General features: G+C 41.4%; 1 protein-coding gene and 2 long non-coding RNA genes across 3 annotated transcripts; 1 reads left to right on the top strand and 2 right to left on the bottom strand.

Moving 5' to 3' along the window:
- Positions 1 to 1,943: 1,943 nt before the first annotated feature.
- Positions 1,944 to 25,815, bottom strand: LOC143123351 (retinol dehydrogenase 11). The gene is made up of 6 exons (XM_076284688.1): positions 25,512 to 25,815; positions 22,138 to 22,377; positions 5,535 to 5,624; positions 4,975 to 5,163; positions 4,666 to 4,775; positions 1,944 to 3,306 (listed from the first exon to the last, which is right to left on the bottom strand). The coding sequence occupies exons 1-6, from the start codon at positions 25,672 to 25,674 to the stop codon at positions 3,127 to 3,129; spliced, it is 972 nt and encodes a 323-aa protein (XP_076140803.1). The 5' UTR covers positions 25,675 to 25,815; the 3' UTR covers positions 1,944 to 3,126.
- LOC143123353 (uncharacterized) lies at positions 12,971 to 14,561 on the top strand. Its single transcript, XR_012986822.1, has 4 exons — positions 12,971 to 13,271; positions 13,874 to 13,943; positions 14,034 to 14,188; positions 14,470 to 14,561. It is a non-coding gene; the product is annotated as an uncharacterized LOC143123353 (long non-coding RNA).
- On the bottom strand, positions 14,340 to 16,858 carry LOC143123354 (uncharacterized). Its single transcript, XR_012986823.1, has 4 exons — positions 16,396 to 16,858; positions 15,221 to 15,393; positions 14,994 to 15,136; positions 14,340 to 14,780 (listed from the first exon to the last, which is right to left on the bottom strand). It is a non-coding gene; the product is annotated as an uncharacterized LOC143123354 (long non-coding RNA).
- Positions 25,816 to 26,462: the final 647 nt, after the last annotated feature.

The following is a 26,462-nucleotide window of genomic DNA, read 5'->3' as shown; positions in this document are numbered from 1 at the left end:
AGCCAACAGGGCTGGGGTAAGTTGAGCCAGGTAACTATACTTTTTAAGTAGATTTTTAAGTTTGCCATGATTTTGTGACCTCATGCTATATGGTTCCCTAGTTACTAAGAGCTAAAGAGACTAGGCAGCAAATTAATCTGACTTATTTAAGTCAATTAAATGGGCGAATTCAAAGGTAAACAGGCAACAAAATCCTAAAAAAGCCTAAATCTGTCTTGGCAAATCTTCAGTTGAATCTATCTGGCAAATTCTCAGGTAAATGTTGGTGTTTGTACCGTTTGTAGAAATTCAATTAATAAGAAAATATAAATGTTTTACCTGAAATCTTTGTTTTGGACCAACTTATCCCACACGTAGGCTCATCTTACCCCATCTTACAATAACAACGATGAATGATAAAGACTGTAAAAAATGGCTCATCTTATTCTGTTTTTCCCATAAGTTATGTGTAATAAAGTGAAATGAGCAACTGAGACTGGAAAAAAGAATTGAACACACTAGAAAAGCAGTAGCCTTAACCAAGGGAAGGAAAAGCAAGGCCCCAGCTGAAATCGGTAAGTTGTTCGAAATTAATCATACTGTAGCCTATTCAACAGCTGTGCAAATTTATAACAGCTGGGTTAATATATGTATGTATATTGAAAAGGTTTTTCGTTACCAAGGTGTCACACAAGAAACATCTCATGATGGGTAAAAGCAAGGAGCTCTCCCAAGACCTTCACAACCTCATTGTCAATGGAACTGGATACAGATGTATTTCAAAATGTCAGAATCTTCCCGTTAGCACAATTGGGGCCATTATGCACAAGTGGAGGGAACATAATTTCATCATCAACCGGGCAAGCATAAGAGCTCCTCGCAAGATTTCTGACCATGGGAGTTAGTCAAAAGAGTAGCCCAAAATACAGGAACAATTGTTACAGAGAATCTGCAATACACTCCACCACCATGGCCTCTATGCACTCTCACCCCACAAGACTATTACTAAAGAAAAGGCATGTCGAAGCTTGTTTGCTATACAACAATTGGATGAGCCTATGAAAGTTTTGGCTGTCATACTACTACACGTCATGTTTGGAGGAGAAATAGGACAGCACATCACTGTAAAAATACTGTACAGTGAAGTTTAGAGGTGGAAGCATCATGGTGAGTTGTTTTTCATCTCATGATACTGGCAGGCTTCGTACAGTTGAAGGACCGATGAATGGAGCCATTTTTCCGGGAGATTCTTGCCATCCAGGGTGATGAGAATGAGAAGTAGGTTGACCTTGCAGCAGGACAATGATCCAAAACATACAGCAAAAGAAACTCTCAACTGGTTTCAGAGAAAGAAAATCAAGGCCCAGTCAATCACCTAACTTAAATCCAATTGAATATTTGTGGAAGGAACTAAAGTTCAGGATTCGCAATAGAGCCCCATGGAATCACACCTATACTGCAACTGATTGGTTTCTTCATACAGGAAATGTCTTGAAGCTGTCATTATAAACAAAGGCTTCTAAATACAGTAGTATTTCAGAAAGTTCATTTGTGTTCAATATTTTTTCCTGTGTCATTCCAGTTTATTAACTTTATTACATAACATAACTTTATTCATGGACTTGTTGAAGTGGAAATGTTTAGATTTATATGAGTAGATTTATTGACTTAATACTAAAGTCTGCTGAATAGCAGCTTTGAAATATATTTACTGAAAGAAATATTGATGCACTCAATGCTTATTTCCCCAACACTAACTTTTGTATCTGAGGGTAACGTCAGCAAATGTGACAGTTTAAGACAATAAGAAATGAGGCATCAGACAGTCGTGTAGACATAAGGGACTGTCCGCTTGACCGCTTGCTTGACTTGACAGTTCAGTGTGCACATGTATGTTGAAGAGTATACAAGGAGAGGGGGTTTCATCCTTGAGTACGACTTAACACTGAAGATGAAAAACAGTGTCTGCATCAACAACAGCAGGTTTATTGGAAAATAAACATGGTTCTCATTAAGACACCTTTAGTTATTTGACAAAACAACACATTTGTGTACATCAATAGCAGTGCAGCACTTCTGATAAATAGGAAAAGAACCATTAGTTCTTATAGAAGGCTGATAGATAGTCTGATAGGCCGATAGATAGATGACACGTTATTTTAGATTTCATTAGACCGGCGGCGCAGGGGATATGACATCGCCGTTTTGAAGAGACTGCAATCGTCCCCCTCACATACAGTAAACGATGGCTCATGCAAGTGTGGATTATTGTGCAAGTCAAGCCAGTACTTTCCTGGCAATTCTCTGTAAGTTTCTTCACTTAATTGAGATCATCTCTACCCTGGCTGCAAATTACATTTGCTGCCGCTAGGGTGCGTCAAGATTGGTGGTCCGATATCTGGAAGCCTGATTACACTATCTGGGTTTTTGCTCACAATTTGGTCCCCCTCACTTTGAAAATATCTCCTGCTCCCCTGCATTACACCTCACATCATGTGTGTACATGTGTCTCACATTGTGTTTATTTAGTACGTTATCTGCCACTATCTGTTAAATCTGTTATGTCTGTGGTTTCAGGCCCGTGACTGCAGCATAAAAGAGGGGAAAAGGGAAAATCAAGTTAACTTAGTCCTTTTAAGATCCATGTTGTACAGTGCACATAGCTCACACAATCTAACCTACCTCCATAAAAGCATTACAAACTTAAGAGCCAGTTGTAAGAAGAAATCTAAAACTCAAACCCATCCTGCACACTTATTGCAAACAAAGATGGTGCTCTGAAAGCATAGGCAAGTGCAACAGGCACAGCTAAAGTACGACTACAGTATGAAACGTTCCTGAATTAAGGACCTCAACATTAAAACATACAACATTACAAAAAGATTGTGGACTCTAATTTCAATGACAGGCAATGAGTAAAGTGTCTCGGGCATGAACTAAAGCTTCTGTTAGGTGTGTGGGAGTATTGAGTTGACCCACCAATGTTTTCACCTATTTATGGCATTAAATGACCAAATACGTATAGATACTGCCTCATATTTGAAATTTTGCACTTTGACATCATTTCAATTACCAATTAGTTTAATTTTCAGTCTCTGAAGCTGGAGGTGGAATGTCATGAGTGAGCAGTTGTAAAGTCTGTGAAGGTTAGAGTTTGGAGGTCAGCCTCTCGCAAAACTCAAAGCTCTTGAGGGAGAGGGCGGGATCACGAGCTGTCGGCGAGGGCAGCACCAGAGAGCAGTCGCTGTCAAAGTACTTCCCAGAGATCCCCTCCGTCTCCTCGGCTACCGCACAGTAGATGGTGCTGGCCGCCCCCTCTTCAGAGGTCTGACACACACACACACACACACACACACACACACACACACACACACACACACACACACACACACACACACACACACACACACAGAGACAGAGAGAGAGTTAGTATGTCTCTGTTTCAAGCAAGGCCGTAGCTATGAAATCAGTTCCTGCCATTCTATTATTTACTGCCTGGCCAAAAAAAAAAGGTCACCACCTGGATTTAACTAAGCAAATACATCGGGCTCAAATTGTGACAGAGTGATTCAGGTAACGTGAGACATCATTTTCACACATGGATTGGCCACCACAGAGTCACTGCACGGAAATAAATGTGTGACATTCCAGAAGCTTGTGGAAACAATGCCACAGCGAATGCGTGCCGTAATCAAAGCTAAAGGCGGTCCAACTAAATATTGGAGTGTGTGACTTTTTTGGCCGGGCAGTGTATGTACAAATTCATAAACACTTGGGATGATATATTTTTCTATGTTTTCATTGTAACACTAATGTCTAATACAATTGTTCTTCCCCTTTTTTTGTGTGTCATTCTATCATCAAAACAAAGGGTGGAGACAAAAGGCAGTGAGTAATTTCTTTTTCAAGGTATTTGGCATTTCATGCTTCCATGGAATCTACCTTCTTCCACGGTAAGCCATGGCTCATGTTTTCTTGGGAATTCTCTTTACTTAGTCCTACTGGTGTTTTCCATTTGAATCTCGTACGCCCACCCGTACAACATGTACGAATGAGTTGCTAGTGCGAATGCTGGGGTTTGTAGTCTTTTTGGGAAGAACATGGATGCCACCAGGGTTTTTGGACTACAATGAGTGATACTATTGTCGCATAACAATTAATGGGGCGGGGGGGGTGTTGGTCAGTCAATTAACCCATTCACACTGGTGCCGGAACGAAAAAACTCGGCAAAATGTCTAGGGGGCTTGGTAGTAAATTTGGCGAGACACTTTGTCCCGCCGTTCCGCCTCGGTCTATGTGAAAGGGACAGTCGTTCTGCGATTCTGGTACATAAAATCGCGGGGATTTTGGCAGTGTAAAAAGGCCTATTGAATGCAAACCATGAGCTGAGATGAAACATGACAATGTGCCTGATTCACTGTTTATGTAAACACACATGTGCACACACTCGCAAACAGTTCTCATAAAAACAAGCCTTACTCCGAGTCAGACAGAAACTTTAAAAGTCTTTTGTCAGCCACGAAAATCAGGCAATCTTGGTTTATACAGTCTGTGTGTCTGAGTGACAGTACAACTAGGGTCAACTACTAGATAGACTGCTTGGTTGTGTTTGTGTCTGTAAATCAAACTAGATTTGAGGATGACGACAGATGACCGATGACTGAGGGCTAAAACGGCATTGTTTACCTTGAAGAAGAAAAATCCAACCAAGTTGAATAGGAATCGCACCACCCAGCTGTAGTGTCTCATTACTTCCGTCATCACCACCCCCGGGTGCAGAGAGTTTGCCGTCACGTCTGACACAGACAAGCACACACACTTTAATACACAGAAGAATAGACAAATGCGCGCACACACACACACACACACACACACACACACACACACACAAACATAGAGCAGTAAAAAGCAAACACTAAACTAAACAGCGACTTCCACACCAGGGTGGAGGTTTCTGGGAGGCTGGTGTGTGGTTAAACACTGGTTGGTGGTTACCTGTGCCTTTGAGGCGTCGGGCGAGTTCATTGGTCCACAGGACGTTGTGCAGCTTGGTGTGGTTGTACACTTCGTCCATGCGATAAACAAGGTTTTTGCCGTGGAAATGAGAGAAGTCCACTTTCCCCCGCCAGTGGTTGACAGAGGACACGTTCACGATGCGAGCGGGAGCTGAGCTCTTAATACGGTCTGATAAACACACACAGACACACACACAAACACAAACAAACACAAACTCCGTTATGCTCTAACCGATCATTCACAAATACACACAGCACATGTCATTAATCCCATGTATTCTCTTCCTCTCCCAAGCTATACACATATGGACATGCAGCTACACCTGATCTAACAGTGAACTGAAGCAGCATTAAGACAAATATGTGACAGTGATTATCAGTTTGCCTGTGTATGATATTCTGAGTCTTAGCATGGTGCTCTGCAAAACTTCTCAATGGTTCTCCCATGAAGAAGTTACGACATCCACAAAAGTTTTGTTATTTCACGGTAAGCAATTTAAAAGCTACAGACTGAGAGAAATGAAGTGAATGAAGACCCACCCAGTAGAAGGTTGGTGAGGAGGAATGGTCCCACGTGATTGGTTGCAAAGGAAACCTCCAGCCCATCTGCTGTTATGCCTTTTGGCAAACCTGAACACACAGACACACACACACACACACACACACGACACACACAATCAATTTTAATTTGGCCGAAAAACATTGTGAGTTGTAATTAAGAATCAACAAATACCCATCTGCAATCTCAAAACATCTCCCCACAATCGCCACCACAGCACTTTTTCATCAGCATTGTCTGTTTCCATCCAACCCTTCCTATAGTTGGTCTTACCACAGACCTTAGTTACTGTATTCCCAGAAATTTGCTTCAATTCCATTTGTCAACATTCAGCTAGCTTATAGCCTCTGCTCTTTGATGGTGAACTGTTTGAGTTTGCTGTGGCGCAACTCTGCACTGAATGAATGGTCTGATGGTGTATTACTAACAGTGTTTATGTCTGTAATTACAGCATGAAAGCCCTCGAAGCAATTATGTGTGGCTTGTTGATTTATGCACAAATGATCTATGCTGTTGTTTAGTAAATAGGAGCCAGTGGGTATGGGAAACACTATCTGTCGGTTGACTGGTCTGTGGCCTCCAAGACGGGAGTAGGAAAAGAATGTTTTCTCAGTTCTCCATCTTCCTGTTTGTGAACACAGCGGCAACATTGCCAGAGGAGATCTCCACACCACAACCAGCTGACTCCAATACAGTGCCTATAAAAAGTATTCACCCCCCTTGGATATTTCCCCTTTTACTGCTTTCATACATTAAATCATGATCTATTTAGATAGGGAAATGTTAGGCATCCAGTAGCTTAGCCTAGACAACCATAACACAACAAACACACACACATATATCTCACATGACTAAACATCACTCTTAAAATGTAAAGAGTTAAAAAATTGGAAGTGATTACAAAGGTCTGGTATGATAAGGTCAACTGCATGATAAGGTGCTATGGCAGAGTGTGTGCAATGGTGGTAGAGGAAAAGTGAACAGTGCAGGGATTGAACAGTGCGATAGCCTGCCTTTTTATTAAATATGAACTATGACTATGAAAAGACAAGAATGTACAAATTATGTAACAGGGAATTATAAGTTATAAGATGTAGATGTTATGACCACAGTCCAGATTTTGTAGGAGGGCTAAAGGCTATAAGACAGTCAGCTGTACAGCAGACAAAGTGACATAATGGTAGGGGCTGCAAGAGACAGGCTCATGCTGAAAAGTCCATTTCTCCCCTCCCCTTTTGTGTGGTATTGAAGAGCTGGATGGCCCTGGGTACAAAGGACCTCCTCAACCTTTCTGTTGAGCATGGTCTGCTCAAACAGTCTGCCACTGAACACGCTCCTCTGTTTAGTACTGTGTAGTGGGTCGCGGTCATTGTCCATGATCACCAGCATCCTATTCATGGTCCGTTTCTCTGCAGTTATTGTGAGTGACTCTAGCTCAGTGCCAACAACAGAACCAGCTTTCCTTACCAGCCTGTTCAGTCGCTCAGTATCTCTCTTATTAATGCTTCCTCCCCAGCACACCACAGCATAAATAAGGACACTGCCAATGACTGACTGGTAAAACATCCAGAGGAGCTTACTGCAAACATTGAATGACCGCAGCCTTCTGCCTGAGTGCAGTAAATGTATATAGTAATATAAAGACACCTGTGTCTGGAAGGTCCAGTCACTGGTCAGCCAGTATTCCTGGCTATAATTCCACCATGAAGACAGAAGAACACTCCAAACAACTCAGAGAATAGGTCATTTAAAAACATAAGTCAGGGGAAGGATACATAAAAATGGTCAAGTCACTGAACATCCCCTGGAGTTCAGTGAAATCCATCATTAAGGAATGTAAGGAATATGGCAAATGTGCAGGCCTAGAGCAGGCAGATTGAGCCACAAACTGAGTGACCGTTAAAGAAGAATTCTAGGGGACAGTTATGGCAACTCTGAAGGAGTTAAAAGTCATCAGTCAGAGCTCTATGAGTGAGTGGCAAAGCTTGTATTAAATCTCCACTGAAGTTCGCCCACAGACCTGTAGGAGGCTTAAAGGTCAAATGGAAGAAGGTTCTTTAGTCTGATGAGACCAAAATTCAGTTTTTAGGCCATCAGACTAGACTTGGCAGACACCAAACATTGCACATCACCACAAATGCACCATCCCTAATTTGAGTGGTGGTGGTAACATCATGTTGTGGTGATACAGCAGGCCCTGGAAGGCTTGTAAAAGCAAAGGTAAAATGAATTCAGCAAAATATATGGAAATCCTGGAGGACAATTCAGTCTGCAAGAGTACACAGCGAACAGGGAAAACTGAATGGTTTAAAGACAACAAGGTGAATGTTCTGGAGTGGCTGAGTCAAAGCCCAGACCTCAAGCCTATAGAAAATCTGTGGCTGGAGTTAAAAAGGGCTGTTCACACCCGATTCCCTTCCAACCTAACAGAGCTTGAGCAGTTTTGTAAAGAAAAATGTATTCAATTTGCAGTATCAGATGTGTAAGCCTAACTGAAACCTATCAATGCAGACTCCATGCTTTAATTGTGGTGCATCGACTAAATGCTGTCTTGAAGAGAGTGAATATTTATCCAAACGCTTATATGCCATTATATATTTTTAATTAAATAACATTACTTTGTAGAAGTCTGTTTTGACTTTGACATTAAAGAGGGGATTTTTGTTAATTATTTAAAAAAAAGGCCAAAATAAATTGACCAAGATTCCATTTATGAAAGCAGTAAAAGGGGAAATATCCAAGGGCGGTGAATACTTTTTATAGGCACTGTACAAGTGGTCACCATTTGTTTTCAACATGGCAGTAGACTGAACAGAATGAACAGTATGCTTGTCTACCACAAACCTCTGCTTCCTGTCTTGGCACTCAGTCCAAACCATAGACTGTATACGGCATTTCAGAATGTTTGTAAACAATAGGCTCCAAGATCCTTCCGGGTGGCAGAACGCAAGCGGCTTCCACTGACCTTACATTAAAACATTGTTGTTGATCAAAGTTGAAACAATAACGAAAACGTGTTGTGTTTGGGGTTGTGCCGCCAGATATACAGCAAAAAGTGTAGGGTTTTTATCGATGTCCTTCAGAAAGAAAAAAAAATATCCAGCGGAACCTGTGGGTGAAGTTTAAAGCTAGTGGACGTCGTCTAAAGTAATGCTGCAGAGGAGATGGCAAGACTGCCTGGTGGCGGAGTAGCCACTTCTTACATCTGTATCCGATCCGAGCAACAAAAACCCGATCATAGACTTTTTATTTAGATAGCAGGGAAATACACCATCTAACAGATTGTAAGTCAAACAGCAACAGTCACTAAAATAACCACTCAATGGCAGGCTGAGGTTCATTTACACATTAGGCTATAGTAGGCTAGGCTACTATGCATTTCATTTAACGTTATTGCTATCTCCTTAGGGCCGTTTGCACAAAGCACCTTAAGTTTTGTCCCTTTAGTATCAACCACGGAGATTGTTTGTTTGCTAATTTGTGCTTGCTTTTCTGAGGATGCAGAAGTTGGTCAATACGGGACTGTCCAAAATAATAGCAAGCTGTGTGCACATATTGTTGATAAAATCAGATAGTGAATGACGCATTACAAATCTGAGTAGGCCTATAACTAACTTTGACAAGTTTGACGGATGACAGCCAAACACGGCAGTGACAATTAATTTATGATGTTAGCTAGTTATTAATGCACCTACTGGCCTATCAATAGCTAATGTTAGCAATGAATAACTCAACTGGTAGGCTACGTTCAACGGACATAGTTGTAACTAGCTTGCTAAAGTTATGCCGTAGTCTGCAACCCAAGCTTATGATCTTACCTTAATAATTTTCGTGTGGTTATTTAGGCTGCTAAGGTCGTTTGTGCAACGGAATTTCTTATAAGATAAGAAAAGGAGAAAACCTTAAATACTTGAGGGAAAATGATAAGGAAACCGAAGTAGAATACTTAAATGTGTTTGTGCAGCCGATTTTATTTTAAGGGGCCTTAAATCAGATTTTAAGGGAACCTGAACAAGGTGTTTTGTGCAACCGGCCAGTCTCTCATGTTATAACTATGTCTGAATATCCACCATGTCTGTTTTTTAATTAACTTAGCCTACCTGTTGAAATGTATTAGGCCTAGGCTACGGCCGACGGCGGGTTCCCCAAGCAATTTACCTCACGTAGCATTTTCATCATTCGCCTTTGATTTCGACTGACACTTCACTTCGTTCAAACTACGGGGTAGTGGACGCAGCATGGCTAGAGACAGTATGACTCATTGCATATTAATGAGACTTCCCATAACCATATGAATATCAATGATAAGTCCTGTAGCACCCCGCAAGACGAAAATCATTCATTCAAGCCATTTACTCTGTTTTCTTGATCGCTCTGCCCTGGTCAAATGACATGGAAGGGTTTGTTTACTAGTAGTGCCAATGGAGAATGCTTCAGCTTTTGCCACCCAGAAGAATGTATATTGGTATTGTGACGTAATGGTAGATTCTCGTATAGGTCCAAACAATAGGCGTTACCATAGTGATAGCAGATACAACATCACCGGTCCAAGTTTCCCTCCAGTCAAGTTTCCCTCCAACAATAACAAGTCAAAATTAAGGGTGCCTTTAATGTCTGGCCAAGGACAAAAATATAACCATCAGGCCACTGCTAATAGCCTAAACCATTACAAAAAAAGAAGAATATTAGTAAAATAGGAAAATAAAAAGCTGGAAAGCATAAATGATCTGCGTCATGTTTTTCCAAGGTTCTTAGCACCATAGCACAGTCTTACCCATTGGGCTTTTGCTATGTTCATGTGTTCATGGAACTGCTGAAAGACATTCCATATTGCTTTATGGGACCTCTGACTTCTTTGAACGGATTGTTGGCAGACAACACTGGAGGACGGAACTAACAACAAGAGGACGGAATGCTCTTGGACAGAACAAGGCATTGGGGGCATTGGCTGAACAACCATGAAACAATTCTTACATTATATATTGTACCCTCCAGAATTATTGGCATCTTGGTAAAGTTGACTAAAATCACAAATAATCTTTTGGTGATATATTGTAATCTCACAATGAAAAAAGTCCAACCTTAAAGGGAAGCAAATGTAGGGGAGACCGGGGCTGGTTGGAACAGGGGCAGGTTGAAACACTGTTAATATCCAGGCTACTAGAGGGAGCTGCAACAAAATTCCAACACTAAACTGACGGCCTTATTGAGTAGCGTAAACTCACGTATGTAACTGGTCTCCAGGTCATTAACCCTTTAGGTGAGAACAACTTTTTAATTTTGTAGTGTCAAAACTTAGAATATGCACCTCCCACTAAATACATCCTAGAAGGGTAATAGTTAGGGATATAAAAAAAATATTGATTATAATTGATTGCTAGGGGACTCATCTATAATTTAAAATGAAGTTTGAAAACCTGAGGTGACTGATATTAGCAGGCTAACAGCATTTGTGCAAAAAGGTTTGACCTAATGTGGGCGGGGCAGGTTGGCACACTGATTTTGGGGTTGGTTGGCACATACATTCCCTATGGCTATTTTGTGACAAATCTATAAACTTTGTATTTTATGCATAAAAACATCATCAATCTTTATTTTAACATTGTTATTGTAATTACTGAACATAGTTTTACATTTGGAAGCATTTCAGACATTTTTAAACATTTGAAGTTAAAAAAAATCGGTAGGGACCAAATTGGTCTTGACGGTGGGCCCTACTGAAGAAAAACACACAGGAAAGACATCAGCAAAGCCCTACAGGCAGTGATATAGATGAGCACTTCAAACAAAACCAAAAGGAGTACTGCAAAGGACTATAACATATGTGTTCCAACCAACCCCGACTACGTGTGCCAACCAACCCCGTGCATGGGGCAGGTTGGCACACGTGCACAACACCACTTTAATCATATATAACTCAAAACAAGGGATCATTTGTTGACATTGAAAATATACATTTTGTAGCTGAGATCCCAAGCTTTCAGTTAATCACAATTTGACCATTTCAACGCATTGTAAGACGGAGAAATATAACCGAGAGTGAAAAGTGTTCCAACCAGCCCCGGTCTCCCCTATTCTGAGAAAAAGGAAAATATCATAAAGAAATAAATATTTTTAACAAAAACACATCACCCACAATTATTGGCATCTCTGCTTGTAATACGCAATTTTCATCTCATCTGACAACAGACTGCCATTCCAGACAAATTCACTGTACCATTCAGTAACTCCTGCCTTTTTCATTTGTAATTAAATGACTGGAAATGATTGCCCTCTAAATAATCTATAAGCAGAGAGGTCACTTTTGAATAAATAAACTTTAGCCTACTTAAATACAGATTAATATGTTCAATAATGTCTAGTCAGAACACCAAATAAGGAAGGCATAGAAATTGTGAAAATAAAATATGCAGATTTTGGTAGTTTGGTCTTTTCATGTAGCCTTGGCAACTAGCCATCTAGTAGGCGATAGGCCTGAATAATATGCACATGAATTGACACTTGTTAAACTCACCTCAACATGTCTTTTGCAATCATTTAACCCGCCATGGGCAATGCTAATGTTACTGTTACAGTGCACAGTGCAGCGTGAAAGACTAGGCCTATCATTATTTTTTACTCTTATGAGACAAGGGTAGCCTACACTTTGAAATGGGTCTAACATTTTCCTTTTTTTGAGGCACTGACTCTGCCATGACGCTCCTGTTCCTATACACTAAACTGATTACTTAAATTCGGGAGAAAAGAGATAAAAGCCCGCCTACACTGAAAACTGATTGGTTGATTTAGCGAAACAGAACGCTCTCTGTCTTGGATGCACTCAGGCACCCCCCCTCTCCCGTCGTGTGCGCGCTACACCTCACATGCGGTCTCGCATGCGCGCTCTTGATTGCTCACTATAGATTCCGGGAGATTTTATCTAATTTGCGGGCGTCAGGGAGCCGCTATCAATATGCGGGAGACTCCCGGAACTTCCGGGAGACTTGGGATGTCTGCTTTTGAAGACTGGGGAACTTGGTGATTCACGATGATACCTCTTTCTGTAACTCTCCAGCAGTGGTTCTTATGGAATTATTTGCCTCTCTTACCATCCTCCATACTGTACGTGGGGGCAAGATACATAGGTTTTTGTTCAAGCATGTATGTCGCATTTCCAGTAGATTTGAACCTTTTAATTATTGTTTTAACTGTAAAAATGGGCATTTTCAATAAAGTACCTATAGTTTTTATAGCCATTCACTGACTTACAAATGTCAACACACATTCTTTTTATTTAAATTTTGTGAATTGTCTTGTCTTTCCGATGTTGAAAAATGACTAGCCTATTTTAAAGTGCCCATATTTTGACTATTTTTCAACAAGTTCAAATAGGTCTTTGAGTTCCATAAAACATGTTTCAGAAGTTGTTTGGTGGAAATAGCGTGTAGGAAACGATTGTTACCTACCTCTATTACCCTCTGTTTCAGCCCCTTCCAGAGTGTGCTGTTTTCTGCTGCTCATTACATATTCATGATCTGCAGCTAATTTGGCCACGCCCAAAGCTTCTAGAATCTTTGCCCACGCCCCACTGACTCTTACCACTACTACTACGTTAACTTTCACATGGACATGGCGGCAGTAGTTCAACCATACATGTTCGAACCAGAATCTGATCCTGAAGGAGGGGAGTCTCCTGCACTACCCTAGACTCAGAGAATTCAGCAAGACGCTTCTAAATGGTTAGTGAAACTTTCTATTTTTTTGAAACTTAGATAGTCAGTGTTTAGCCCGTGAAAGCTACGGCTAGTCTAGCTATCGATAGCTAACGTTAGTGCCAGGTCAGGCACTATTATGAATTATTTTCATTATTTATTAAACTTAATGAATTTGTATTCACACAGTAGTAAACTATATTGTGCTTCTTGTTCACTAAACGTGAAGTTATGTCTTGTAAACACCCCGCTGCTTCAAGCTTCGCTCGGTTGGCAGATCCTGTAACCTGCTCTAACTTATAATATTTAATAACGTTAACGTTACAGTTTTTTCACTGTACTGAGTGTTCCTAAAGTACAGTAGTATTTTTCTGTCATACTTATGAGACTTGCATGTATGCGCTTGATATATTGGTGTATACTGATGTGTTCGCATTGTAAACTTGAGAAAGTCTAGCCTAGCACTACTTACCATTCACCTACTTACGTCAGGCTGAGAAAAAGTACTAGCTAGCTGGAGCACGCTCGTTCAAATGTAATCGTGGGTGCTATTATTGGGTAAAAAATACCAGGTTTATTATTTCTTTAGCTTTATTCATGCATGACTCCTTTTGTATTTGTTTGTTTAGGTGCACATGTGGAAATTGTGCAACAATGCTGTCAGAGCCTGAGAATTTATGCTGCCAGGAGGTACCACAGGTAACATGATCTTTCCTATACTTATGTCAGCAATGTATGATTGCAGACAAGATGCCACTGCAGATACTTACCTTATGTTATGCATAACAGGTTACAAGACGGCTGCAGCAGCTGGATGAAAGGCCTCCATGTATGATAGGCAAACAGGTTCTAAACCTGGACGGTCTAAATGTGTTCTCACTGCAGAATGCATGCAACATTTACAGGGCTGACTACGGTCCTTTACAGTTATGGGGAATAGAGCAGTGAGTTATCTGTAATAACCTACTTACATTCACTGTTCATACAACATAATAAAGCAAATATAGTCTGCCAAAGCCTCTTTCAGATTTTTTTCTTGAACATAGCCAAGTATTTCCTTAGCAAACTGTATATTACACAAATTCACATGAAGCATTTTACACATGCAATAAACATTTATTTACCACTGTCATTGTACATAAAAATACAGTATTGAATGATTCACTGATTCCAAATTAGACATACATTATAAAACCTTTTGACTAGCAATGTTCATTTTTCTCAGTCGTTACAGGTATTAAGCCTACAGAAGTTTTGTGAGCTGGTGCTGGGGCTTCCTTGGTAGAAAGATACGGGTAGTGATCGCCTCATGTGTCGTGACGGGAGTTTCCTGACGCCCATGGAAGATATGTAGGCTTCAAACTCCCGCCCCTTGATTGAATCTTGAGACATAGCTGGCGATGACCTCCTCCTTGTCTGGATGCTCATATTGTGAAGAAAGGTCCGGCGGGATGTTTATCTTCAGAATCTTGTCTCCATACGATGATGGGTCAACAAAGACTTTCTCCATGATCATGTCCATCAAATCAACATACCCTATGCAATACACATACACACAAAAAAGTGAATCACTAGTATAATTTACTACATTATTCAACAACTGTTCATTTTGCACATGAGATTTTGTAGTTTCTCAGGTATTTAAATACGTTTGTTTGGTTTTATTTATTGTGTTGAAAGCACTGTTGCAGTAATTTGTCATGTACAATGTAAATGTTTGTTTTTGTGTAAAAAAAAAAAAAAACTTACGGAATGTAGCATCTGTCTTCACTGGTCTGGCTCTGCACTCTCCCTTCCTGGATTTTGGAAAGCACAGTTTGTAAAGAGGATCCCCTGAAGATGTGGTGGCTTGTCCTCGATTAGCATTCTCATTATAATGCAGTGCAGCCAGTCTTGGACAGTAAAAAGAAAATCAGACATGAAGACAATTTCAAGGAATGGGCAAATATTATCAAAGAATAAACAGTTTCATTTACCTGCACAGCATTCCCAGATATGGATAGACCATGTTTTTGGGTGCGAACCGCAGAATGACACTATGGAACGCCTCCAAAGAGGACGTCTGATAGTGGGGACCGAGTTTGGCAATATCCTTCAGGACAGTCTTCTTGGTCAGCTCCTTTTTCTAGATTGTAGAATGCAGGAGTTCCTGCAAGACAAAAAAAAATATATAGTACATATCATATTTTTGGTAATGACCAAGAAGACAGTTGTGTGCCAACACTCTTTCTTTCAGGGGGCTCAGTCTGGCAACCAATATATTTTGTAGCTGGTCTTTCTTCTGTATGTAATGTTTATGATGTACTGGCCTATACAAAAAGAGAAATGACATCAACTTCATCTTACATGTATGCCAACAGCTACATCAAAAAAAAGGATCACTAATAAATACTACACAAGAGAAGAAACTAATTACAAATAATGGTTGGCTTTGAGTGTAAATTGTCCAGTGATGTAGCAATTTCAACCATACACTCGTTCTACCCTGGACAACACTAACATATTCCAGTTCAGAAAACATTTCCAAACGCATTATTTTAGCAAATTCCCCGAAACCGCCGAGGATGTGTACTGCATGACCGATTTTGTCACAGGGTTTGAATGTCGAGACAATGCAGATTGCTAAGCTAGCGGTTAGCGTTGCCTTGTACGGTGGCAAAACACTACCTACTTGGTTAGTTTAGCAAAACACTGCTTGGTTAGTTCGTGTAGAATTGCAAAATAAACACAGGTAAATACGTGCACAATTTGACATCTCCCTTATACATGAATTAGCTGCTTAAAAGATCAGAAACATATGTTTGGATTAGGGGCGAGCTGGGCCTAGCTAGCTACTGTATCTTCTGATGTGGTGGGCAAAAATCTACTGTAGCTTGACGACCAAACTTGTAATCTCGCCCACACACACACTTGTTTTAAACTGACTTTTTGTTGCGCAACCAATTACAGCATAGAAATATTTTACAAATGCACAACTTTCGAAAGTTTCGCTGGACAATGGCTTTGCAGGAGAAACCAAGCAGACTTGTAAACTAACTAATGTTAGAAGCTAGCGCTAGCGGTTAGCCGCCTCGGTGTCAATGGCAAAACACTGCTACAACACACACGAGTTTACCCTAATTTACAAATGAAATTGTATAGAACTACTTACATGTTCCTCATCTGCAGGTATTTCGCGCAAAGTTGGAACTGCGCCGTCGTTTAAGATGAGTTTCCCGGCTAATCCTGCCTTGTACTGACAGTAGTTTGAGAAATAGTCAGTCTCGAAATGATTGTTGCCAGTTTCTTGCCAACTGTAGCAGGGATATTGCCATCAAAAATGAACTCAATCCATGCCGCTCTTCTGTCCTCTTCGGCTGGGACACGATGTAGTGTTTTGTGCTCTTTTGTACAGCCAACAACAGAGCATTTCGCATGGGACTTCGACATGGTGTCTAACCCGAACCAGTGCTTCCAAATCGGTAACAAAATGGCTGCTATCCGAGAAGTTTACTGCTGAACCTGGTGGGTGGAGACACTGTACGTATGCTCTGAGGGGGTGGGAATATTCAAATATTTCGGTTTGTGACGTAGAAAACCCGTGGCGATTTTGAACAGCTCACCCAGAGGCTGAAGGTGGGATCGATCAATTCTGAAACCTGTATCTCACTCAAAACAGCATGGATGGTTTTTCTTACAAGTTTGTATGCATGTGGAAGCACCAGAGACACACAATAACACCCCAAATCCCAGAAAAAGTGATTTTTGCATAATATGGGCACTTTAAATGAATATTTAGCTTCTGTGTCACTTTATTTTCATACAGTATAGCCTACTATAACGGCTCCCACATAGCTGCGTGCATCGCGTTGCTGGAGACGCATCCCATTCACTTTAAATGGGCTCACGTGATCCGTTGCCGAACTGAATTGTGGGTCCGTCGCGTCGCGTTTCTCCCGCCGCTCGCGTTGAGGAGTTCAGCTGTTGCTGCACCGACAGACGGCACCGGTCAATCAACAGTGTTGTGCCAGTTCACAGCTTTTCTGAACTAGTTCAAGTTCAGTTCATACATGCTCAAAGTGAACAGTTCACGTTCAAAGTTCACAATTTTAATTCTGAACTAGTTCAAAGTTCAGTTCATTTTACTTTTTTCGTGAGATATTCAAATAAATACTTTTTTCACTATGAGCTAGAAATCACTAGGCCTACGTTCTTTGAAGCTGCTCATTGTAGACATTTGCTCATGACACTGCAATTGTGGGTTTCTTACTAGGTGATGAAACTTGCAGCAGTACAGACAAGGTAGACAAGTCTCCATGCCATCACTTCCACTAGCCATTTTTTTTTTTTAAATTGCAGCGCTTTCTCTCACGGTACCGATCCACTTGCACGACACTTCTTTTTGTCGTGTCGCATTCCACTCTAGTCCTATGGGTGACGTCAAGCGACTTTAACGCGCCCGCAAAGCATTCCGGGAAGGCAGCGCTGCATTTGAAATAATGTCGCGCGTCAAAAAGATGGCCGATGCCCAGCTTTATGCAAATGAATCCGTTGAACGCGAGGCGACTCTCCAATGAAAGGATGAGTTTGTAGGTCCTTTGTTCTACCACAACGGTGCCTGTGAAACTTTGGTTCCGCTTACAAAACAAATAATGTTTTAACGATCTCTTCCACGACCACCTAGCAGTCCATAAAACAAACGAAACTAGATTTGGATGAATATATTGACTGTTGGTGTTTCTGGTGAGGATTTGAGATTGCTTTGAGTAGTGTAAATAAAACAAGATTTCGAAATGGCTTGCATAGTTTGTTTAGGCTATTAATGTGTTGTATACTGTTAAGTACATGCCTAAAATTGTGGTCCATTTGTGGAAAAACACTTAAGATACGTTAAAACGAACTGAGTATGAGCTGGTAACTGACATTTTAAACAAAACGCCCACACACGACTGAACGTGGGGAGGCAGCGCGACACCATGCGTATGTCGGGTCGTGCAAGTGGATCGGTACGGTCACTCTCGTCTGGTCTGTCTCGGCTCCCACACACGGTACCGATCCACTTGCACGACCCGACATACGCATGGTGTCGCGCTGCCTCCCCTCGTTCAGTCGTGTGTGGGCGTTTCGTTTAAAATGTCAGTTACCAGCTCATATTCAGTTCGTTTTAACGTATCTTAAGTGTTTTTCCACAAATGGACCACAATTTTAGGCATGTACTTAACAGTATACAACACATTAATAGCCTAAACAAACTATGCAAGCCATTTCGAAATCTTGTTTTATTTAAACTACTCAATGCAATCTCAAATCCTCACCAGAAACACCAACAGTCAATATATTCATCCAAATCCTAGTTTCGTTTGTTTTATGGACTATAGGTGGTCGTGGAAGAGATGGTTAAAACATTATTTGTCTGGTAAGCGGAACCAAAGTTTCACAGGCACCGTTGTGGTAGAACAAAGGACCTACAAACTCGTCCTTTCATTGGAGAGTCGCCTCGCGTTCAACGGATTCATTTGCATAAAGCTGGGCATCGGCCAGCTTTTTGACGCGCGGCATTATTTCAAATGCAGCGCTGCCTTCCCGGAATGCTTTGCGGGCGCGTTAAAGTCGCTTGGCGTCACCCATAGGACTAGAGTGGAATGCGACACGACAAAAAGAAGTGTCGTGCAAGTGGATCGGTACCGACACAGCTGCGTGCATCGCGTTGCTGGAGACGCATCCCATTCACTTTAAATGGGCTCACGTGATCCGTTGCCGAACTGAATTGTGGGTCTGTCTCGTCGCGTTTCGCGTTCCGCTCGCGTTGAGGAGTTCAGCTGTTGCTGCACCGACAGACGGCACCGGCCAATCAAGCCAATCTACGGACGGCACCAACCAATCACATTACGCTTTTACTTCAAGTCATTTGCATAGCTACCGTCGGGAACATCCACTGGAATGCGTTGACGGAACGCAGCTGTGTGTGGGAGCCGTCTCTCTCTCGCTCCTCCAGCCCTCCGCGCTCTCGTCGCCTGCTACGCGGCGTTGCTATGCCTACCCCGCTCTGCTGCAATTTATCACGGGTAACGTTGTGCGGAAGCCAGTATGCTATTCAACTATTCTCAGCCGGACACTACGTTGCCCGCAATGCATTGCGCACACAATGTCAAAACCATTTCTGTCTGGTTATACATGATTTAAGCGGCACCAGCGAGAATACAGGAGGGAGGAACTTTCTCTCTTTGCGTTTCAAAAGAGAAAACAGATGTCACTCAGTTTTCAATGGAAAACAAATTCCAACGTTCATTTACAGTGATGTCTGCCGTTCATGACACATAATGTGAACTAATTCACGTTCAAGGTCTTTATTAAAAAATGTGATGCGTTCAGTTCAACGTTCACGAAAAAATGAGCGTGTTCAATGAACGCGTTCTTTTGAACTCGTTCACGCACAACACTGCCAATCAAGCCAATCTACGGACGGCACCAACCAATCACATTACGGTTTTACTTTAAGTCATTTGCATAGCTACCGTCGGGAACACCCACTGGCATGCGTTGACGGAACGCAGCTGTGTGTGGGAGCCGTAAGGGGCCGTGGGCAGAGTCAAAATATTAGCCTACTTCAGTCACGTCACAAACGCAGTAGGCTACTCACTTCTAATCATATATTTGTGCAACCCCCGTTCGATCAAAATATTATGTTAAATCAGGTCAAAACAGTGTCTGTACAAATGCCGCCTGCCGTCAGTCAGTGAGGGCGAGCCATCACGTCGAAACATTTCAGAACATCCAGACTAGGTTATATTCGTCAGGTCGAGATGTCATTTTAGCTAAAGTGGTTAGCGGTTTCTCGGGCACAATTGAGCAGTAAGTCCACACTCCATCAACTCACAAACATGAAATCTACTTCTATCAAAACTTTTGAGAGGGAGACACTAAATTAAGTTTTGAGTGTTGCGCAGTAAGCACAAGCATAATTTAGTGGCTTTACGCACAGAGCGAGCGCATTCAATGCCTGGTACAGATATCACAATCCAATGCAGACAAGGCTTACATGCTATGAATATGACACACGTTTTGACCAAAGACGGAGCTAAAGGTGAAGATATCCATCTCCTGTTACTGGATCAGCAGGTAAGACGGGACGGGACGGGTGTACCACCCGCATCGCCAGACTCACTTAAAGCACAACAGCTTTGACAACCACCGATGGGCTGGTAAGAAAAACTCTGTTGTAGTTTCTAGATGATAACCTACTGTGAAAAAATGTCCACCATCTTGCATTTTAAAAGATTAAACACTGTCCAGCTATTTGTTTGTAGAAAACAGTCTTTTTTAATTTAACAAACGGTTTTAAAATGGCTGTTACATATCAACTTGCACATATACATCGGTCTGCCTCCACACACCAAAATCCTGGACCTTTTGTAAGGCACCAGAGTGGGTGTCGTCCAATTAACCCATTACCCCACCTGCAGACAATTAACAGTTAATAGTCTGACAGGCCATGTGCAAAAGCGCATTCAATTAAAACAGTGTCCTAAAACAGGGAAGATGTAGTCAGCATCTTCACACCTACACTCACAAAATGAATTTCTGTCAATAAACCTCTTATCAGTGCAGATTATTTATGGGTATCCTCATTTATTGTGATGTCCAAGTTCCATAATAGTGTTTGTTTCACGCATGCAGTGTGTGGTTTGGATGAGCCAGACGGGCAGCTTGCCTGTCTTCAGTTTAAAGTTTCTGTCCAAAATTGCCAGTACGGGTGGCACTCTCACCATGTCTTACCTGCTGATCCAGTAACAGGACACCTTTATCTTACCTCTCTTGTCAAAACGTCATATTCATGTAAGCCTTGTCTGCATTATTAGATTGTAATCTGTACCAGGCATTTGAATGCGCTTGCTCTGTGCGTAAAGCCACTAAATTATGCGCGTGCTGCGCAACATTCAAAACTTAATTTAGTGTCTCTCCCTCTCAAAAGTTTTGACAGAAGTAGACTTCATGTTTGTGGGTTGATGAACTACTCAATTGCGCCCGAGAAACCGCCAACCACGTTAGCTAAAATGACATCTCGACATGACGAGTATAGCCAAGAAATTGTAGGCTAGGATAGACTACACAAATTCGGGGGTTCAGGGGTTTCTCCCCCAGGGATTTTTTTTTTTTATTATTGGACGTTTTTCATGCAATTTTGCAAGATGCCCGTCTGGCTCATCCAAAACAAACTCTGCATGCGTGAAACAAACACTATCAAGGAATTTGGACATAAACAATAAATGTGGATACCCATAAATAAATCTGCACTGATAAGAGGTTTAATTGACAGAAATTAATTTTGTGTGTGTAGGTTATCTAGAAACTACAACAGAGTCTTTTATTATTATTTTTTATACCTGTTTTAAGTCAACTTTACCAAAGGTGCCAATAATTCTGGAGTGTACTGTAGGGATAATCATGGAAACTGAGAAAGGCTTATAGATACTTACATCATCCCTACACAATGTTGCCCAACTGTAACATTTCTCTGCTCCTCAACCCCTTTCATTAAACTCTTCTACATTGTGAAATATAATGGAAACCATCAGGTTGGTGACTACTCTCTGTGGCTCACACACACTCACACTCACACACATACACACATACACACACACACAGACACACGTCAGACCTACTTCTGGAAAGTCATTGACATCATAGTCATATGGAAACTGAGAAAGACCATGTTGCATGGTAATATTGCATGTAAAACGCTTGTAGAAACTTACATCATCTCTACACAATGTTGCCCAACATTTCTCTGCTCCCCAACCCCTTTTATTAAACTCTACATACCCAATTTAAACCTAAATAGTCCTGAAAGGATTCACTGATAGTGAGGTATTTATTAAGGTCTATTATCAGATCCTGCTTGCATAAGTAGTACCTGAGGCTCCTGCGTTATTCACCAGGATATGGATCTCTTTTTCCTCCTGTAGGATGGCGGCGGCAAACTCCTGCACGGACTCCAACGAGGACACGTCCACCAGGCGTAGGTGCACATCTGCATTCCCGCTCAGCTCCCGGATCTCGCGCAAGGCATCGCTCCCACGGGCCTCGCTCCGGCACGCCAGGATCACACGTGCGCCCCGCCGTGCAAAGTCCAGGGCAATGAACTTTCCAATGCCTAGATAATGGGGGTGGGGGATTGGGGGTAAGCAGATAGACAATTAGTGAGAGAGAGAGAGAGATCCTAAAATCTATCCTATCTGATCCTAAAAAGAGAATACGAATTGGCTGAATATCTCATCTCTGTCAGAGATACGAAGCAGAGGCACATCCTGACCAATACAGGCTCAGTGACCACAACCTAGCAATAGAAACAGGCAGACACAGAAAAACCTGGCTGCCAAGAGAGCAAAGATTATGTGGTCACTGTCAGGCAGAGGAGGTTGAGACAGAGGAGCACTTTCTTCTTCACTGCCAAAAATATGACACTTTAAGACAGACCTTTTTCAAGAACATCCAAAAAGTCATACCAAATTTTATAGACATTGAAGACAATAATAAAATGGCCATACTTCTTGGAAAAGGGCCCTATGCTGCCCTGGCAGCACAGCATGTCTTAAAATGTCACAACATGAGGGACATGGTATAGAAAACAACACACACTCACACACACACACACACTCACTCATATGCTATTGTTGATTCTGTGTTCACATGTTTACCTGCATTGCTGTATGTCTATTTTCTTTCTTTTGTGACTCTACTGTGTTATCTGTAACACTGGCTTTGGCAACAACACTGTATCCAAACAGGCATGCTAATAAAGCTCCTTTGATTTTGAATTTGAGAGAGAGAGAGAGAGACCAAGACCAAGAAGTGATCCAGGATCAAGATATTTGTCAGTAATTGTGCTACACAGCAGAAACATGATATCAAATGGCAGATCTTGCACACATACACCCACACACAGAGGACAAGGCTATTGTAGAAGAGTAGTTACAGTATTGTAGTTACAGTAAGTCACTGGCAACAGTGTTACCTATGAGTTACTGTAAAAAAATAAATAAAAGGTTTAACAGTATGCCACTGGCAAAGACTAGCATAACCTGAACATTTTGTGAAAATTGACCATTGACATCCTAGTGCCCATGTTTTCTAAAAGGACCAAAACAGTTTTTAAAATGGTTGCAATCCACTCCCTGTAGTTCTCTGTGAACTTTCCATCAGGATCAGTACAAGGACATGTTTTTCATTAGCTAGTGCCAACACAACCTTTAGCCCTCATTTTGGTCTACAAACAGGCAAATACATTTGGCTTATTGTATTCTGCAGCCCTCTAGCAATCCAACTACCTGCAGCCTAAATGTTCTGCGCCCCCCCCCCCACCTCTATGCTCTATGGTTATCTGTAGTCACAGCAGTCTCAAGTGAATCTGGAATCATTCACAGCTTCTTATGCAAGGGGCAATACCCAAGCTGAGTAGTCACAGAGGTCTGGCAGGGGTTACACATCTGGAAAACATTTGTGTCTCTTTGTATAATCATGTGCATGCGTATACAAGGAATTTGGTCTCTGCATTTATCCCATCCATGAATTAATGAACACACAGAGCACACAGTGAACACACAGTGAGGTGAAGCACACACTAACCCGGAGCCAGGGATGGGCACAAATACATCAAAATGTATTTCCAAATAAAATACCAAATACCCACCTTAAAAATGTATTAAAATAAGCTACAAAATACAGAAGCCAAAAAATGTATCAAAATAAAATACTTTTTTTTATTTTCAAAATACTACAAAATACTTCTTTCTAAAAGCCTTTTTTGTCTATCCCTTCACTTGTACACTACATGGAAAATCATCTGAAAGCAAGAGACTCCTTCCATAGTCAGTCAACAGATTACAGTAGATGCTGACATGTTAGACATCCCAATATAAACCTCTGCTAGGGTCGGCGCCAGAGAACAATGGGTGGGGGGCACCTCACCTCACTTGTATTAGTTATTTTTCCAAAATTGCCATATAATAAAGAGCATCCTTCGAGCCTTTTGGATAACTGAAACAATATCATGGGGGAAAATAGTGCAAGAACATCGCGGTCATAGTCTATAGTGTTTAATAGACTATACCACACAGTGTTTAATAGAATAGTTGAATAGGCTACAATACAAGTAAATGGACTCACCACTAGCAGGCCTATAGGCTACAGCTGAGTGCAAAATCTCATTACTGTGTCTTTCCATTCATTTTGAAATGTTGATGCCTTTAAGCACAACTAACAGTTGATGCCTTTAAGCACAACTAACTTCTCAAACAGTGTTGCATTCAGACTCTTTTTTAAATATTTTTTCTATTTTATAGTTGCTATGGGGCCTGTTAATCATTCCAGCAAAGGAAAATAAACACTCTACTGGAGCAGAGGGGCTTGAACATGCAAGGGTGCAACAAACAGACAGAGACAGACATTTCGTGCTTTACAGTATAGATAGTTAGATACATGTCATCACAGTGTTTCACAGAAAGTATTTTACAGTATTTTGAAAATACAAAAATACACAACACTGAAGTATTTTGATACAAAATGCAAAGGCATTTTCATCATCTCAATAAAATACAAATTACAAAATAGTATTTTGTATTTGAAATACGTATTTTAAATACATGTATTAGAAATACTGCCCATCCCTGCCCGGAGCAGTGAGCTGCCTTGCTACAGCAGCGCTCGGGGAGCAGTGAGGGGTTAGGTGCCTTGCTGAAGGGCACTTCAGCCATGGCATAGGAGAGCAGTGCTCAACCACTTCCCCCGCCCACGTTTTCACATTTTTTCTACTGGTATCTCATGGCTATCCCTCTCCCCCTGACCCCCCCCCCCCCCACACACACACACACACATGCTTACACAGTACAATTACTTCCATACTGATGTGCACACATGTGAAATGTAGTGCTGAAGGCAAGCATAAGGAACTGAGCAAACGTTGGACTATTGGCTACCAGAGGAAACCTGAGCCCCATTGTACCACCATCCTCAGCCCCACATTTGCACAGTTCTCTCAAAACAGTCAAAACATATCAAGCACTGTAAAAAATAATAATAATAAAAAAGTAATATCGTTGCGCGTTTATATTGCCACGGAAGAATGACCAAAACGACGATGTTATGAAAACGAAATAAATATAATGTTAACTATTGGGGAACAGCCCCAATCCCTTACAAATTAACGGAGAACAAGTAAGTGTTTCTTATAGATGCATACAGTTTACAATAACCTAGTTGCAATGGGTAACAAACTGTATCCAAAGTCACCTGTATTGGCACCGGTGACAATGGCCGTTTTCCCCTTCAGCTCCACTTTACACGCGCGCGGGTTCCAAGAGCCCCTCCGTTGAGATCGCACTACCAGCCCCAGGACAACTGTGGAGATGACCCATACTGGGCTGCACACGATGTCACTCAGTTCCAAAGGCATTCTGGAAAGCAGTATTCGTTTAAGCGAAACGTTAAGTCACACGGCCACACAGGATCGAGGACAAGAGACAACACAAAGTTGCGTAAGGGTGCGCGTTTTATGGTGTAAAGTCCAGCGCTATAAACAGACCCTGTCTTTGGTCTTTTCCTCCACCAAGTGGTGACTAAGTCAACGAAGCAGATGTCAGAAACGTAAACTATTTGCCGTGGCCTGGGTAGAAGGGAGATGGACCGGGCACCTTATCACATTATCACCTCTGGCCCACATATTTAAGGGAGAACGTGATAGAAAAATATGTCATCATTACCAGCAATATATGTAGAATATGAAATTATACACAAATTCTACAAATAAAATAGGCATTTTGCAACTGTTCCCATGTTTGTATCACTGTTCAGAAGTTACACGAAAGCTTTCTTGAAATGTTTTGAAAAAGCCAGCTTATTCGTTGGTATTTCTTTCTTTTTTGTTCGTTTGTATTTTATCTAGGCTACTCTAATTGTCTGGCACTCACAAGTGTGGGAGCAATATAACTGGCAAAAATGAAACATTGCACTCTTTGTAACATTAATTTGATACAGCGGCAATACTTGGTCATAAGCAGTCACTGAAATTGAACTTTAACTTGAACTAGCCAATATAAAACCCTTTTCCCACATTCTTGTATTATGTGCGAAGTGGTTCTGAAAAGCAACAACCTTATGGCAGATATGTGCTTCTTAAGCCAAAATGTTGTATTTTTTTTGGTATAATGTGACCATAATAACTTTTCCCCACACACCGTTTCC

The sequence above is a fragment of the Alosa pseudoharengus genome, unplaced genomic scaffold (genome assembly GCF_046254945.1).
Source record: "Alosa pseudoharengus isolate Yale_2024_CS ecotype anadromous, Long Island Sound unplaced genomic scaffold, YU_APseudo_1.1 YU_APseudo_1.1_scf_14, whole genome shotgun sequence".
Classification (NCBI taxonomy): Eukaryota; Metazoa; Chordata; class Actinopteri; order Clupeiformes; family Clupeidae; genus Alosa; species Alosa pseudoharengus.
The sequence above is the reverse complement of the archived record's forward strand: the minus strand, read 5'-3'. Positions and strand labels throughout refer to the sequence as shown.

Bases quoted from the DNA above. Each gene is read 5' to 3' on its own strand.
- LOC143123351 (XM_076284688.1), bottom strand. From the start codon at position 25,674: ATGCCTTTGGAACTGAGTGACATCGTGTGCAGCCCAGTATGGGTCATC. The intron at 5,625-22,137 runs GTACTACTTATG...CTGTGTGTTCAG, and splicing joins GAATAACGCAGGAGCCTCAG to GTTTGCCAAAAGGCATAACA. The intron at 5,164-5,534 runs GTGGGTCTTCAT...TGTGTTTATCAG, and splicing joins CCTCACCAACCTTCTACTGG to ACCGTATTAAGAGCTCAGCT.